General features: G+C 39.0%; 1 protein-coding gene across 1 annotated transcript in view; it reads left to right on the top strand.

Moving 5' to 3' along the window:
* The window catches only part of PKD2 (polycystin 2, transient receptor potential cation channel), a 62,754-nt gene that overhangs the window by 25,526 nt on the left and 20,471 nt on the right, over nt 1-16,757 (top strand). Inside the window, exons 5-9 of the mRNA XM_059665817.1 lie at nt 2,841-3,065; nt 5,781-6,009; nt 11,197-11,364; nt 13,536-13,717; nt 14,835-14,955. Coding sequence (XP_059521800.1) covers nt 2,841-3,065; nt 5,781-6,009; nt 11,197-11,364; nt 13,536-13,717; nt 14,835-14,955 — 925 coding nt within the window. The remainder of the gene's footprint in view (nt 1-2,840; nt 3,066-5,780; nt 6,010-11,196; nt 11,365-13,535; nt 13,718-14,834; nt 14,956-16,757) is intronic.

Below are 16,757 nucleotides of genomic sequence, written 5' to 3'. Positions count from 1 at the left end.
TGATCATATTCTTTGTCATATAATGCACACCCTATTTAATACCAGGGTCCACAAGACATTAGGAAAAATCAGAGATTTAGAGTAAAGGGACTAAATACAAAAGACTTTTTTATGATAATGATTTTCTTTTCCAATGCTCCTTTTTCTAGTTCCTGCAAAGCATATATGTGCCCTTAAACTATAGTACTTATCCATTATTTAACTTTATCTCACGTCGCAAATAAGAGAAATGTGTGCAACCACGACTCCATGCCACATGCTATTTAAGAAATGGTTTTATCCATCATCTCATCGACTCTTCACAAAGCAACTCTGAAATAGGTATCATCTCCATTTTATAGATGAAAAAACAGGCTCGCTTACCCATAGCTAGTACATGGAACCAAGCTGGGATTTAACCAGCCTGACCAAGGCCTGTGTTTTCTCCTTTCATGTGAGTTATGTCGTTAAGGTGGCTTCTTGCCGCCTGCAGCTCCTCGTCAGTCTTCAGCTTCTTGAGAGCAAGGGCTCTATTTTGTTCACTGCTGTATTCTCAAGCCCTGAATAGTGCCTGGACTGGAAAGATGCTCCGTAAGTGCCTACTGGGTGCATGGATGCATAAGTGATTTCCACTGGGTGTGGACTACTGAAGAGGATCTTTCTTATGTGTACCTAAGCTGCCCCTTGATCCTGCCATATTCTCAGGTTACTCCCATTTCTCCTTCCCTTCAACTCTAGACTTCCTGAAAGAATAGCCTTCACTGCCACCTCCACTTCCTTATTATTGATTCACCCCTCAAAGCTCAAAACCCTCGCTTTTGAGATCTCTCTTAGAAGCCACCAGTGGCCTCCAGTTAACAAATCCACTGAATGAGTTCTCAGTCTTCATCCTAGTCAACCTCTCTGCAGAGTGTGCCAGTGTTGATAGCTTGTTCTTTTGACTTCTGTGAGTGACACTGAACTTGGGTTCTCTTAATTCTGTAACCCCCTTCTTAACTCGCCTGTCCTGTCTTACTCCAGGATTCTATATTCAGATCTGTTTTTCCTTTCTGTATACTCTTTCTTTATACTCATCCCCTTGAAATTCAGATGGTTTGCACTCTCATCTCTATTTGATGATTCATCATCTCTTCAACAAATATGCTGTCACCATGTGTCTGGCATGTTCCAGGTGAGGTCTTCCTTTTCTAGCAATGCCCCAGAGTAGCAGCAGTAAACAAAACAGAATCAAATGCCCTGTCTTCACAGAGCTTACATTCTAGGGATAGTAGACAAATCTATATTCTTTTATATGTCCCACCAGCTGCTATAGTTCAATATAGACATTTTGAACTATATTGGTTCAAAAGAAATATATAAGAAATATATAAGAACTTTGGACATGGACACGTCATGACCTATGTACATGTGGTCACTCAATTGCTAGTTTCCATATGCTCCAAACTGAACTCATCACTTTCTTACTAGCTGCTCTTCCTTCTGTTGCTGAGACTACCATCTTCACATTATCCCCAAAGAGAGTACAGAGTCATTTTTGAGATATCCCCTGTCCCTTGCCCCTGTTTCCAAATCAGTTGGCAGGTTCTGTTGACAGTCACTGCAGTGGAGACACTGTCCGTCTTTCCTTCTCCTTCCCGCCGTCACTGCTCTGGTTCAGTCCTGATCACCTCTAGGTTACTGCAGGGACTGCTGACTGAGCTGGGCAGGGTTCCCAGGACCACCCCCAGGTCCAGTGACTCGCTGGAAGGATTCACAGCACTCAGCACATACTCATGTGCATGGCTAAGGTTTATTGCAGTGAAAGGATCATAAAGCGAAAACAGCAGAAGGTGCAGGCAGGCACATGGAACAAAGTTCAGACGAAACAAAGGGCAAGCTTCCAAAATCTCCTCCCAATAGCCTCACATTAGATGGTTTTCATCCCTCCAGCAACCATGTGTAACAACACGTGTGAAGTGCTTCTGCTCTTAGATACCCAAGGTGTTGCCTGGGTGCTGGTCACATAGGCACCCCCTGGCACATACCAAAACCCCAGACTCCCAGGAGGAAAGCAAGTGTTCAGCCTAAGCCACCTTGTCTGTACAGACAGCTCGGGCGCCGTGAGCCACTCCTGCCAGTCAGGGAAAGTTTGTTATCAGTGTAGGGATCTATTTATCAGTCAAGTTCCAGATGCCAACCAAGTCCAACCCTGCAAGCTGGCCTTCCTAAGGAAAGGCCATCTTGGACCTGCTACATTAACTCTTTCCTGCACTTGAGCTCTCTGTTGCTCACCACGCCAGTCTTTCCTGCTGCCACCAGAGTAACTGTGTTCTGAGTCTCTTCGAAACCTTCTTTTCGCTGACTCCATGCTTGCCCTTCACAGTCTTGACTTCTGTGAGTGACGCTGAACTTAGGTTCTCATCGTATGGGGGCCACACTGAACTACTAGCTGAGTGCCTTGTACTTCCCTGGCCCTGCCTGGCTCCAGCTTGAAGATGCCTTTCCCGCCCACCTGTGTCATCTAGTCCCAGAGTACAGGTACCCAGGGAAGGCAGTCATATGAGCTAAGGGCTAATAGCTCAGGGTCTGGAGACAGACAGTCATGATCTAGATTCCTGACTCTGCCCTCAAAAGCTTTGAGACTTAAGTTGACCTCATTAAGCCGCAGGGCCCTCATCTCTAAAATGGGAATAATAACTCTATGAGAATTAAATAAGAAAACACTTATGAAGCGCCATGTCAAGCGCCTTACCCAGCTTGGTAAGACATATATATTTTTTATTACATAATCTTTTTACCGGGAACCAGCCATCTTTGTAATTGCCACAAGTCTTCCACAGATTTTACCTGTTTGTTTTGTTTTCATTTTGTTTTTTAATTAGTTGGATCTACACGAGTGAAAAAGACTTGAATGGGAGTAGCCACTGGGGAATGATCGCAACTTACAGTGGAGCTGGCTATTACCTGGATTTGTCAAGAACAAGAGAGGAAACAGCCACTCAGATTGCTAGTCTCAAGAAAAATGTGTGGCTAGATCGAGGAACCAGGGCAACTTTTATTGACTTTTCAGTGTACAATGCCAACATTAATCTGTTCTGTGTGATCAGGTATGTACCAAGGCCACTCAGCCCTCCCATTTTCATGTATTTGTAGGTACATCCTAATCTAGAGATAGGCCAGAAAACTGTTGCTTGCAGTTGGCAAAATGATAGTGTTAAGTATCTGAGCTGATAGGGAGGCAGGGGTGAAAACTGAAGGCTTGTTGGAATAATGATATTGGAGGGAAAGGAGTTAGGATCCTGAACTATAACTGATTGGGGATAATGTTAAGTCTGGTCCAAATTCATGCCAACAGCATTGTTTTATTAACATACATTTTTACCCCTTGTGAGGCTGATTAAATGCCCTATGCTCCGTGACCAAGGTCCCCAGCCATCAAATCTTGACTCATTTCCCTGAGTCTCCCATTCTCAGATGATGCCCCTGCTATTAGAACATGAGCACATTGGTAGGAGCTATTTCTGGGTTCAGTAGGGCACGCATGTACCTACTTCTGCTCAAGATTCACCAAAGGCACATAAAGTTCCTTCTACAGATCCTGCGACATTGCATCATAACCACTTAGGTGACAGTGAGGAGACTGACAAAGATCCCACTCACTTGTTTGGGCATCTTGTTCATTCATTCATTCATTCATTCATTCAGCAAACATGTATTTAGCATTTAATATGGTGCCAGGCACTGTTCTAGGCTTTTGGGACACTCAGTGAAGACGATTAAGATACCTTGCAGAGCTTGCATTCAACCTGAAGATAGATAATAGACAATTAACAATAAACAAAAGAAACAAATTAGTTAAAGCGTATATTAGAAGGTAATATGTACGATAAAAAAGAAAAGTAGAATAGGCAAGGGGATTTGGGGTTCACCCACTTTAATCATCCTGGTGAACAACACGTTGCCAACACCAAACTCCGCCAACATAAATCACTTGCGCGTATATTTACTCACCAAATAAGAAGGATAAATCCTCATACTAGCCTTATTTTGTTATCATTTTTTTTAGGCTAAACTCAACTCGGCTTTACATGGCCAGTTGCATTTTCCCATTCCTTGTATTTAACAACTTTTGCAGAAAGTAATATCACAGAAATGAATGAAAATCGCAATTTTTATTGAATGTTTTAACGATTCTAGCAAGGATGGGAAGAGGAGAGAAATAAGCAGACAGTTCTGATTGACTTTTAAGGAATGATCTATTTATAGAAACTCTTACGTATGTCTTTCACTTCCTCCCCGTATTTTAGGAGTGAATACTGTCAAGGCACTTCATTTCTCTACACTGTTGCCTACATTTCGGGAAGGGGTGACAGATGTGGGGTGAGACTTGGCACAGAGGCTACTTCCTGTCCTCGTGAGTTTGCACTGAGGCGGTCACGAGGCTCTTCACTTCACTATTGCTCTCTTGAGTTTCAAATAGTCAAGAAAAAAGCAGGAGAGTGTGATCAATTCTAATTTGCTGTGGCCCCTGCCTGTGCTTGAGTATTGCTCCTGTGTGAGTCCTATATGCTCAGGCTCTCCCTGTGGTCACCCATCCTGCAATGGGAGAAATGGTTATGTCTGATGCTGAGTAAAGGTCCTTTAAAAGTCTTACAATGAAGGAGTTAGAGATTCTATTTCTAGTTTGATAGAGAGGCTATACCATTAAGGGAGTCATTTAATTTTCTCAGAGTGACACCTACAAAATGGCAATTTGGCAAGAACCATCCTGTTTAATTATGTTACCACTAAAAATCAATGCCTTCAGTAGAAATGGGGCGGGGGGGGGGGGCGAGGGGTCAGACATTTACATTTACTGAGACCTATTTACTGTGAGGCAAGCATGTCAGACTCGTGGCCCGCAGGCCACATGCAGCCCACAACGAATCTTTTTGCAGCCCAGCCAATATAACGGTGTGAGCCGTTACTTACAATTACTGGTATGAAAGGAAATAAGTCTCTTGTCAGATCCAGAATTGCTGACATTCACCTTAGATCAGTTTTGAAAGTAATCACAGTGAACAAGATTTCCCTGAAGTAGGAAAGATAGAAGAGAAGAGATGCCAAGTGTCAGGAAGAAAACATTAATTTTATCATTGCTTTTTTTTATACTATACTTTGCGAAATAAACCTACGTTTCTATGAAAATTGAAGCTTTTGTTTTTTTGCAGCCCACATAAACTTAAATCTTGTTTATTTGGCCCATGTTCGTCTTGTTGAGTTTGACATGCTTGCTGTAAGGCTTTGGGAAGGGAATCAAAGACTACTCCCAGGGTAAATTATTCAATGCTAGTTAGTGTTACCAAATGAATGAATGGGAAACTCTGTCCCTATCGTTATATATGTACAAAACATACACTTCTCAACCAGATCGTACATATTCTGAGTGCATGACATATTTCTTCTGTTCTTCATTGTCTAGTAGAATGACTTGCATTTAATAAAAGGCCTAGAAAGGCTTGTTTGTTATTTAACTTGTACATCACAAAAAAAGTGTATATAGCATTTTCAAAGTATAAAAACCAGAGAGATAGAAGGGAGACTGAGGAGGAATAATCTCTTTAGTCTGAGAGGCCTTGGGAAACCTTTACTTTTTGTTACATAAAATTCTACAAGTCTGGAGTCATTGGCTTTGATAAAAAAATTTTGCCTCTAGTTCGGGGTGACATGTGATTGCAATTTGATTACCTTCCAGTGCAGGGACAAAATAGATGGACGTCCTGTCCTGGATGCATTCGTATGTTGTTATCGCTACTGTCTTAATTGTTCTTATTACAATGCAGGTTATTGGTTGAATTCCCAGCAACAGGCGGTGTGATTCCATCTTGGCAATTTCAGCCTGTAAAGCTGATCCGATATGTCACGACTTTTGATTTCTTCCTGGCAGCCTGTGAGATTATCTTTTGTTTCTTTATCCTCTACTATGTGGTGGAAGAGATATTGGAGATTCGCATTCACAAGCTACGCTATTTCAGGAGTTTCTGGAATTGTCTGGATGTGGTGATCATTGTGGTAGGTTCAAGAACAACACCAAATATCCACCTCCATTATAAAAGCACGTTAATGAGAGTCTGTCTCCTCAGCACTGTGCACCTTGATATTCCTGAAGGAGAATCTGAAACCTCCTCTGTTACATCAACTGCAGTGTTACTCATTATGTCCTCATTTTGCATGAGTAACCCCTTTGAATCAGGGAGTAATGAGGCATTTGCAATCATCACTCAGCCACACTAATAACAAAAATAGCAATAATTCATATTTGCCTTTGCCATGCCATGAGATGTGGGGAAGGAAACAGTCTTTTGTGTTGTTGATTCTGTTTTTTGCTAATGATATTTTTCTTGAACTAGTAAAAATTAATACATACTTTTCTGCACATGTGCAAGAAGAAACAGCCTGAAATATTTTGGGTTGCAGAGAAAACCTCCCCACAGTTTACATTTTTCTGCAAGTAGCTTACAGAGTGCAAAATATATGGCCAGCAAGGTTTTCTGTATGAGGTGTAAGAAATCATAAGAGTATGACAGAGTCAAGACTATTGCCTGCCCCTGACTCTATTATAACTTCTTTTTTTAAATATACTTTTTATTTCAGAGGAAGGGAGAGAAAGAGAGAGAATTTTTAGGAGAATATCAGCAAATCAAGGACATTTTTCTCTCATTGCTATAGTCTTCAGGGAATTTCAAATAAATAAATGGACAGCTGTTCCCTTAGCACAGACACTGTTTCAAGGATCAGAGATTGTCCAGGGTCTTCCAGAGCAGATGATTCCCAAGAATGTTTGACATGAGCCTGCACTTTGCCCCAAATCAAGATTTCCTTTCTTTTCTCAGTGAACTCAGACAATTTCTTTTTTTCTAATGAAGGTGAGGTGCTATCATTTCCAGAACAATAATTCTTACATGAATATGTAAGAGAAAAGGGAGTAAAGAAGGCAGAATGAGATGGGAAAAGAAAGGAGTGTAGAGATAGGAGAAAGGAAATATAAAGCTGACATGGGATCAGATAATATAGTTAATCTCTTTAAGAGAAGGACAATAGCTTTGATTAAAAAGGCATTTATTTATTTTTTTTATATTTTTATTGATTTCTGAGAGGAAGGGAGAGGGAGAGAGAGATAGAAAAATCAATGATGAGAGAGAATCTGATCAGCTACCTCCTGCATGCCCCTACAGAGGATTGAGCCTGCAACCCAGACACGTACCCTGACCGGGATTCGAACTGTGACCTCCTGGTACATAGGTCAACGGTCAACCACTGGGAAACACCGGCCGGGCTATTATAATTTCTAACACTTTGTCAAGATGGTTTCCCTTCAGCAGCATCTTAACCACTTCCTTTCAGAAGCATCAGAGTAGAAATGTATTTTTACAAGTTTTTCTCTCTTCATCAGTAACAATCTATTACTAAGCACTGTTACACAGTTAAGCATATAATGACATGCTTAACTGTCACATGCTTAAAAGTTGGCCAGCAGAGATGCCCTCTGAAATCTCAGTAAGTGATGCATCACCCTCTTAATCATTCTCTCTTCTAGTATTCTACTTTCTTATCAGTATTCTTCCCCCGAAATCAGAAATCAGTTTGGGAAGCCTTTGCATCAAGTCATTTATTGAATCATCAGTAGAATTAGTTGGTAAAATATAGAAAATATGTTCTTGAATATTATTAATATGTTAACCTATTATATTATTGAATGTAAAAATGATATTCATGTGTGAATAAAAGAATACTTAAGACAAAAAGAACTATATAGACGTATTGCATGGCAATAACAATATTGACAGGAGCAATAATAATAATTGCTAGCACTTGAGAAGCTATCTGTGCTAAGCACAGTTCCAAGTGCTTCTCATATACAGAAGTTCATTTAATTCTCACAATAACCATCCTCACTGCTCTGCCACTGCCTCGTAAGCCACACACGTGTACTTCAGAAAGAGCTTTTGCTTAAAATGAAAATACGGAAGAACATGGTGTGGAACTGATTCGACCCTGATGCAGTTAGAAGTGCATCTCTCCTTTCACACAGTTCCTATAGGTAAACTCTTGATCCCCAAAGTCTCAACGGATTAAAAATGAACACAGTTACAGAAAAATTGCAGTATTCAAGGAGGCTGGAAAGGTGATGATACTAGAAGTAAGTTTTCAAAATAGTTCTGGACTGTGGGATGGATGACTATAATTTACATACATTAAAAATTATTCTAGAAAACAATGATTGGGACTATTAAGATGCAAAACATACTGATTTTGTTTATATGAATATGTTCATATTTACGTCATTGATGATAATGGTAAAAAGGTACATGTAATTTTATTTTAATTAATATCAATCTTCTTTTTCACTAAATTACTCCAATGTCAACAAAAGGGTAGTCAGTGGCATTCAGCCTTTTGTGATAATGTTCATCTGTCACTGAACATTTTAATAGCATATCCTAATGTGTTGTAATTATCTATGAAATGTGTGTGTGTGTGTGTGTTGATATAAAGGGTACATTTGTAAAAAAAAAAAATACACAATATTGAATTTAAAGATTGGGATAAATAGAAATAGAATTCTAACAGTTTCTTGTCACCTACCTTGAAGTTTTAATATTTTCCTCCCAACTCCAGTGAATTGCCTCATCCCACTTTGGAGACCACTGGAAAATACAGCTGATGGTATCATGGAAATTAAGGATAGTTTTTTTGGCTCAGCAGCCACAACATTTTGCAAGTATTTCTTTGAAAACTTGCTTCACTGTGCTGCTGTTCTTATTTTTCTTAACTTTTAGTACTGCCAAGACCACACTTCAAACAGTGTGCTTTAAAAAAAAAAAAAAAAAAAAAAAGAAAGGAAAGGAAGGGCTAGTGGAATCTCACTTCTTCAAACCTTTCCTGACCCAGTAGAAATAAGGGCAGACTTTCTGCTCCTCTCCCCCCACACCCCCCTTACAGACACACACACACACACACACACACACCCTGTGTTCCATTAGACCTTGAACCCTATGAAAGGGCCAATGCTTTTTTGTTTGATCTGGCCCAAATTTGCTTGCCCACCTGACTTGAAAAAGTCCAACTGAAACTTGAAAAGAAATGATACCCTAATAAAAATATAACATCTTAGAATTGTTTTGAAATTATCTCCTTTATTGTGTGTGTGTGTGTGTGTGTGTGTGTGTTTTCCTAACACTCTAAAGCAGTGATGGCGAACCTATGACATGCGTGTCAGAGGTGACACACGAACTCATTTTTTTGGTTGATTTTTCTTTGTTAAATGGCATTTAAATCTATAACATAAATATCAAAAATATAAGTCTTTGTTTTACGATGGTTGCAAATATCAAAAAAAATTCTATATGTGACACAGCATGAGTTAACTTAGGGTTTTTCAAAATGCTGACACGCCGAGCTCAAAAGGTTTGCCATCACTGCTCTAAAGTCTACAGGCTTACTTCACCTATGTAATAGTCTTTCAAAACTAGCAGAATTACTAAAAATAAAAAAAGGAAGACTGTTAAGAAGTCTAAATTCAAGTAATTTTGTTGAGTGATAGGTCTCACATGGTGAAAATAATTTATTCACCAGATATTTTCTGAATACCTACTATGTGCCTGGTACTGTTCTGGTGTTAGGGATATAGGAATGAATAAAAAAACCGGAACCCTTGCCCTCGTGAAACTTATATTATGGTAAAGAGAGACTGTTCTTTTGTAAACAAGGATGAGAATTCCAAAGAAAACTCAGGAAAGACATAACAACCCAAATGTTCACAAAATCTCTTTTCTTTCATTCCCTATTTTGAAGGAAAAGCCTCAGGGAAACAATGTGTTGATATGATATCCATATTATATAAATGACTACATGTTCCACATTTGTCCTGTGCAGAGTGAAACAATGGATGGAGAACACACTGTTCTGAGTGTGTTGGGTAAAGGGGTGGTGTTGGTTTCAGTCAGTCAGCACTTCCCCCAACTTATTTTTCATCCCTTTCAGCTAAGTCCATGGAGAAAAACATCCTAAGTATTTTCCAGAGAGCTCAAAGAAAATATTCCTACAGTTCAGAAATACAAGAGTGGCTCTAGAATTCCTTCATAAAGAGGAAAAGGAAGGTGGTGAGGTTGGCTTTGCCAATGTTATTGGCAGCCAGGCAGATCTTTGATATGATCATCCCCTGGGGCCATGATCTGGATGGTGTCTCAGGAAGGGCTAATGGCTCAGCCAGTGTTTCTCAGTGGTTGAGCATCAACCCATGAACTAGGAGGTCATAATTCAGTTCCTGGTCAGGGCACATGCCTGGGTCATGGGCTCGATCTCCATTGGGGAAGGGGAGGGGATGCAGAAGGCAACCAATCAATGATTCTCTCTCATCATTGATCTTTTTATCCCTCTTGCCCTCTCCCTTTCTCTCAAATCAATAAAAACCTATTTTTTATAAAAAGAGAAGGAGTAATGAAGTGGTCAATGACCATCATCAATGAGAAGAAGGGAGAATGGGCAGCAAGGGTTACACCACCTGTCACAACCTACCTTCCCTGGACTCAGACTTCACATGAGGGCAAGGGGTTATGGTTACATACTAGCACTTCCCACAGATACATGCTACTCCAATGGTGATAGATGCAAGTATAGGGCCCAGTGTCCCTTCAGATATGGTTTTATAGCCCAGAACGAAAGCATGTGTGAAAAGTTGTTGGTCATGTGTTAAGAGACAGAAACAAGCCAGAGGAAAACCCTTGGCCCATGTATTCCCACTGCAAACTTTCTTGAGCCCTCTCTGTCATCATTCCCTCCCTCTGAAAAGGCCAAGCTCATTCTTTCCTTAAGAGCATTCTTTTTAATATGTCTTTCACCCTTCACCTTACGTTGTGTGATGCCAATTCCTGAGTAGGTTTTTGTATTATTTATCATTGTATATTTATTTGGTCTTGAACTAGAGTGTGCATTCCTTGAGGACAGAGTTTGTGCATTTAACTTCTGTTTGTTCATTGGATTTCCATTCCTAATTAGAAGCAGTATACTGCTTTATTTGTTTTACGGCAGTGCCCAACACTTTCCAATTATGTGAGAGACTTTTATGAATGCAATTGGGTGAGAAAAATGTTGATACCTAGAATTAATACAATGGCAAAGCGAGATAAACTAGTCATTTTAGGGTAAGTTACCTATTTCTAAAACACTGTAATAATAGGGAAGTCTTTTGTTTTGCAGCTATCAGTGATGGCTATAGGAATTAACATACACAGAACATCAAGCGTGGAGGTGCTGCTACAGTTCCTGGAAGATCAAAATACTTTCCCCAACTTCGAACATCTGGCATACTGGCAAATACAGTTCAACAATATAGCTGCAGTCATAGTATTTTTTGTCTGGATTAAGGTAATGTATAAATTTAATTCTGGATTTTTAATAATATTTTCCCTTCTTTTTATTAACATGAATCACACAAAATGTTGGAGAAATTTGCTTTTGTGGCCAAATTCAAATAGCCAGCCAAAGCTGCTCCGTATTTTAAAGTAAGCTAGTGGGACTCATTTGATCATTCCTCTTGCTGTGAATGATGCTCTCTTCTACCTGAACTCTTCCAAGACCTGTCCCTGTAAGTTTTCTTTAACAGAAGCAAGAGGGGCCTTTTCAGTATGGCAGCGGGGCTCGGAGCCCCAGGCTACTTTAGCAGGGACAGGTCACCCGGATATGGATGTGACCAGATGAAGGAAAAGGAACTAGAGGAATGGAGACGGGGGCAGGCATACTGATTGGAAATGCTCTCTAGAAAGATTGCTTCTTTTCCAGGTAGAGGCCATAGAGAAGCTTTACCTAGAATTGAGGTTGGAACAAGTACCTCTTCTGAGCAGTTCCTTAATCACTCATTTCCTTCTTTTCCCAAGACATAATGTACATTTCTATGTATGTGAAAGGTTGGGGCATTTCATCATATACAGTAAGCCTTAGTTCTGGAGATGCAGGAAATTTCCGTCATTTCAAGGCAGCTGCCAGATTGTCAACAGTGTCAATTTAAATTTAATTTAATTAAATCATATACAGGTAAGCATTCAATTCCTCGGTCACTCTAGCCACATTTTTAAAAATATATTTTTGTTGATTTCAGAGAGGAAGGGAGAGGGAGAGGGAGACAGAAAGTTGAAGGATGAGAGAGAATCACCGATAGGCCGCCTCCTGCACACCTCCCACTGGGGATTGAGACCCCAACCCGAGCATGTGCCCTTGACCGGAATTGAACCCAGGACCCTTCAGTCCATAAGCCGACACTCTATCCACTGATCCAAACCAGTCAGGGCGAGCCACATTTTTAAGTGCATGAAGTCTATATGTGGCTAGTAGCTACTGCATTGGACAGTGGAAATAGAGAATATTTTCATCATCACAGAAAGTGTTATTGAGCAGCACCATTTTACAATGCACTAACCAACAGTTATTTATTTTACCGAATTGGTATCCACACCTGGAATGCCTGAGCTTTATCAGAGCGCATAGACCTCATCCTATACCTCTCAGGTTCTTTATTCAGTCAGGAGAAGCTCTCACCAACATACCAAACCTTTATCATTAACAACTAATAATAACATCTCATAGAAATACTAATAGGGATTGTATTAAATAATGTGTTTACAACACCCTGAAAAACATTTTGATGTGGCTAGAAACAGTTTATAAGAGGTCTTTAAGTAAAATTCCGGGTGGCTTATTTCGTGCTTCAATTGTAAATATCTTGCCCCCAAAACTTTTTAAGAACCATTACATTCTTTCAGGCAGGGTCATGACTCAGCTTTTTTGTATCTCCCCAGTGTTCTTCCACCAAGGCTCCTAGGTAGAGCTGTGCAGGTGGCCATGCCCTCTGGGCCGTGAACGGCTCAACCCGGGCAGCCATCCTCACAGCCTTGTCTACAGAAATGCGTAGTATGGCTTTGCAGTCAGAAAGAGCTGCGTTCAAATCCAGGCTCCAAGCCCCAGCTGACTCCTGAGATAGAATACCAATGTTTCTGTCACTGTTAAGATTTGAGGCGGTCTACTTAAGCCCTCCCCCACAATGCCTGGTACATAGTCTGATGCACAATAAATGACAGTTAATAAGTGAAGTAAGTATTTCCTGGAGGTCTTGCTATCTTTCTCTCTTATGTTACTAGTTTTTATTTGTAGGAGGTTTTCTCTCTTTTATTTGAAACTTCCTTGAGAGAAAATTATCACTAGTCATTTTACCAGTAATTACAATTTAAACCTGCATTTACTGTATTTTAACCACCAGGTAAGTGTAACTAAAATGAGGGCAGGAGCTTTGTTCTGTTCATTGCTGTATTCCCAGCTCCAAGAATAGTGACTGGTGCATGGTGGGCACCCAAAATACTTTTTGAATGAGAAAATAGAATTTGCTAGATTTGAAAAAAAGCACGTTATTTTTCTTTTACTTCGCATAATATTTTCAGGGTTCATTCAAGTTACAACATGCATCAAAACTTCATTTGTGCGGCTGAATAATGTTCTGTTGGCTGTGCATACTCATTCATCTGTTCATATCCTTCTGTCTTTTACAGCTCTTCAAATTCATCAACTTCAACAGGACCATGAGTCAGCTCTCCACAACCATGTCTCGGTGTGCCAAAGACCTCTTTGGTTTCGCAGTTATGTTCTTCATTATTTTCTTAGCCTATGCTCAGTTGGCCTACCTTGTCTTTGGCACTCAGGTTGATGACTTCAGTACTTTCCAAGAGTGTATGTAAGTATATATGAAATTAAGAAGAAAAGTTTAACCAGGGATGTCACTGCCTTCTCGGGGATAAAGGATAAATCTTCATGGTTGCTATTTAACCCGGAGTTTAAAAGTCGTTGTTTAAAATTCGAATTAAGTCTCTTTCCCAGAAGCATTGACCCGCCAATGCAAAGATGACCATATATTCTGAAATGCTGATGCTTGAGGTAACAGCCCATATAATAGTAAGACATTTTAGTAAGATCAGCTGTAGTAAATCAACACTGTTCCAAGATCAAGGTCTTCTTAGCACCACATGCAAATGGTAGCTTTTAAGAGACCATTTGCCTATATTTTTATTCCTAGTCAATATTGTTGCCATGTGTTTTAAACATCAGGTTATTTTTTAAGGAAAAAAATAGTATTTCTAATATTCTAAGAGAAACTCAAGCCAGTACAGGAATTTTCTGTCTTTTTTCAAAGTTCTCAAATATGATATTAAAAACAAGAAAAGTAGCCAGTATCAGATTTCCATTCCATTTAGAAAGGAGTTAGGAAAAGAGATGATCATGATCATTGAAGGTAATAAGGCTTTGCACACGGGGGTCCCTCATTAATGTTGCTGTCTGATAAAAGTCAGGAATGAGAATGATTTTACTAATTAAGACCCAGCTTTGGTAACACACGGCCACTCTAGACCCCACTTTGAGTGTGTGTCAGAATGTTGGAGCTTTGAGACATACAATTTCGGCTCTCCTTCAAAAATCTTTTTTTTTTTTTTTTTAAGAGATTTTAAATTCAGACCCAGATGACCATTGTAAAGATTTAGGGTTACCATGTTTTACCTAAATTATGTATTAAATTCATATAGCCCATTGTTTTATAAGTTATCCAATAATAATTATGATTATATTTTCTTATTAACCAAATTGAAATAATATTTAGTGTGAAAGAATTATTCTTATTCCAGAAGGCTTCAATTGCTCATATAAGTAGCCAGAATTTTCCAAAGGAATTGACAATTTTCTGTTATTTGACAATTATCTACACTGAAAAAAATGCCTAAAATCATCTTTTAAAAAATGTTGCCTCAATGCTGGACATTCTTTGTTTTTGCTTTGTGGTGTTTGTTTTGTTTTTATAGCTTCACTCAATTCCGTATCATTTTGGGTGATATCAACTTCGCAGAGATTGAGGAAGCTAATCGAGTTTTGGGACCACTTTATTTCACTACATTTGTGTTCTTTATGTTCTTCATTCTTTTGGTATGTATGCTTTTATTTAGAGTGAGGTGATTTAAATTTCATAAATCACCATCTTTTCTTTTCTCTACACTCTATTCCCTATCATTTTTTTTAACCCAGGAAGTAGAAAAATGTGGGTATTATAAATCATATTTTATTTTACTTGTCTTTGCTTTACAGTTTTAAGTCTTCACCAAATATATTTTCCATGGACTTTCATTTACCTAACTATAGATAGATAATAATGTCTATTCAAGGAAAAAAATAGATCAAGTGCAAATTTATAAAGTTACTTGAAATAGTGTTTGCCTAAAAAGTTAACTATGCTTACTCACATGTTTTGTTAACACAAACATCAGCTTTTCATGGTCATTTGCTAACATGACTTTGCATTTCTCTCTCTTCTCTTCTGTTTAAAAAAGAGGAACTGACTAAGCAACTTAGATCCAGTATGTCAAGAGTAATATTTGAGTGAATTATTGCTCATCAAGATAAGATATCTTACTTTCACTTAGTTATATTTAGCATAGCTAGAGACTAAATCTAACAGTGTATGGAAATTGCTTGAAAAATTATATTAAAAAATGTTTGTTTATTCTCTTGATTTGGTACAAATTAACATTCTTACCATTGGGTCTTAAGTTAATTAGGATTTTTTTAAAGGTGTTTTGTTCTTCATCTTAACATTTATACATTTATTTGTCTATTCTACTAAGAAAATATTAAGTTAGTTTAACTTAGACAGTGGGTATTTTTTCATTTAAACACTAACATTTAAGGATTCCTTACATCAACCAACATCTTAAGAAAATGAAACCGTTTCTGTTTTCAGTGGATTTTATAAAGATTCTTTGCATAAGTTTCAGTGATTTAGTGTAATATCTCCAGAGCTGGTTCAGGTCCTTAGTGGTTAAGTATATAGTATTTACTGAGTAAGAATTAGATGTATTTTAATAAAACTGAGGAGTCAGGAATATCATGCAAGTTCATTTATATCTTGCTCTATGCATGTCTCACGATTACTTTTAAACTGAGCCTCCTAAGTTTCTCCTTCTTATTATATACTAGAGGCCTGGTGCATGGGATTTGTGCACTGATGGGGGCATGGCATGTGGGGATCAGCCTGCTGTGGGATGCTGTTCATCCCAGTCAGCCAAGGGTTGTGGACCCGCCCTCTGAGTGGCTGCTCTTGCTGTGGGAATGCCACTCATCCCAGTCAACCCAGCGGCACTCCCACTGAGGGAGTGCACTGACTACCAGGGGGAAGCTCCTGTGTTGAGCATCTGCCCCCAGGTGGTCAGTGGGCATCATAGCAACTGGTTGGCCGGTCGTCCTGCCATTAGGTCGTTGGGCTTTTATTATATAGGATTAAAGAATAAAAAAATAGAGGAAAAAGTAAGCCTTTCTTACTCTCTAACATTGCTAGTAGTTTGAATTCTGGAGCATCTGAATCCCTGAATGTCTACTCAGTAAACAAAACCAGAAATTGAGAGTTCTGCAATGACCTATAGTTGACTTCAGGCCACCTAAGTTTTCTTCATATGTCGGTCAGCCAAGTGAGGGACATGATTGTGGCAAGTGGAAATGCTCCAATGTGGACTTGTTTGAATGTTGTCCTCCAGTAGACAGCACCTTCTAAAATTTAAATTTAAAATTAAAATTTAAAATTATTCAGTCACTTTATCAGATCAATTGCTAGAACATGAAAAGGAACTCTTAGTGTTTTTTCTTTATACTAAAATAATTTTTTGTACTACACAAAAAGGAATTGCTCTCCCTACCCTGCCCCCAACCCCCAGAAAGTGGGGAGGCTACTGTCAATA

Source organism: Myotis daubentonii, chromosome 1 (genome assembly GCF_963259705.1).
Source record: "Myotis daubentonii chromosome 1, mMyoDau2.1, whole genome shotgun sequence".
In the NCBI taxonomy this organism is placed as follows: Eukaryota; Metazoa; Chordata; class Mammalia; order Chiroptera; family Vespertilionidae; genus Myotis; species Myotis daubentonii.
This window is presented reverse-complemented; position numbering and strand designations above follow the sequence as displayed.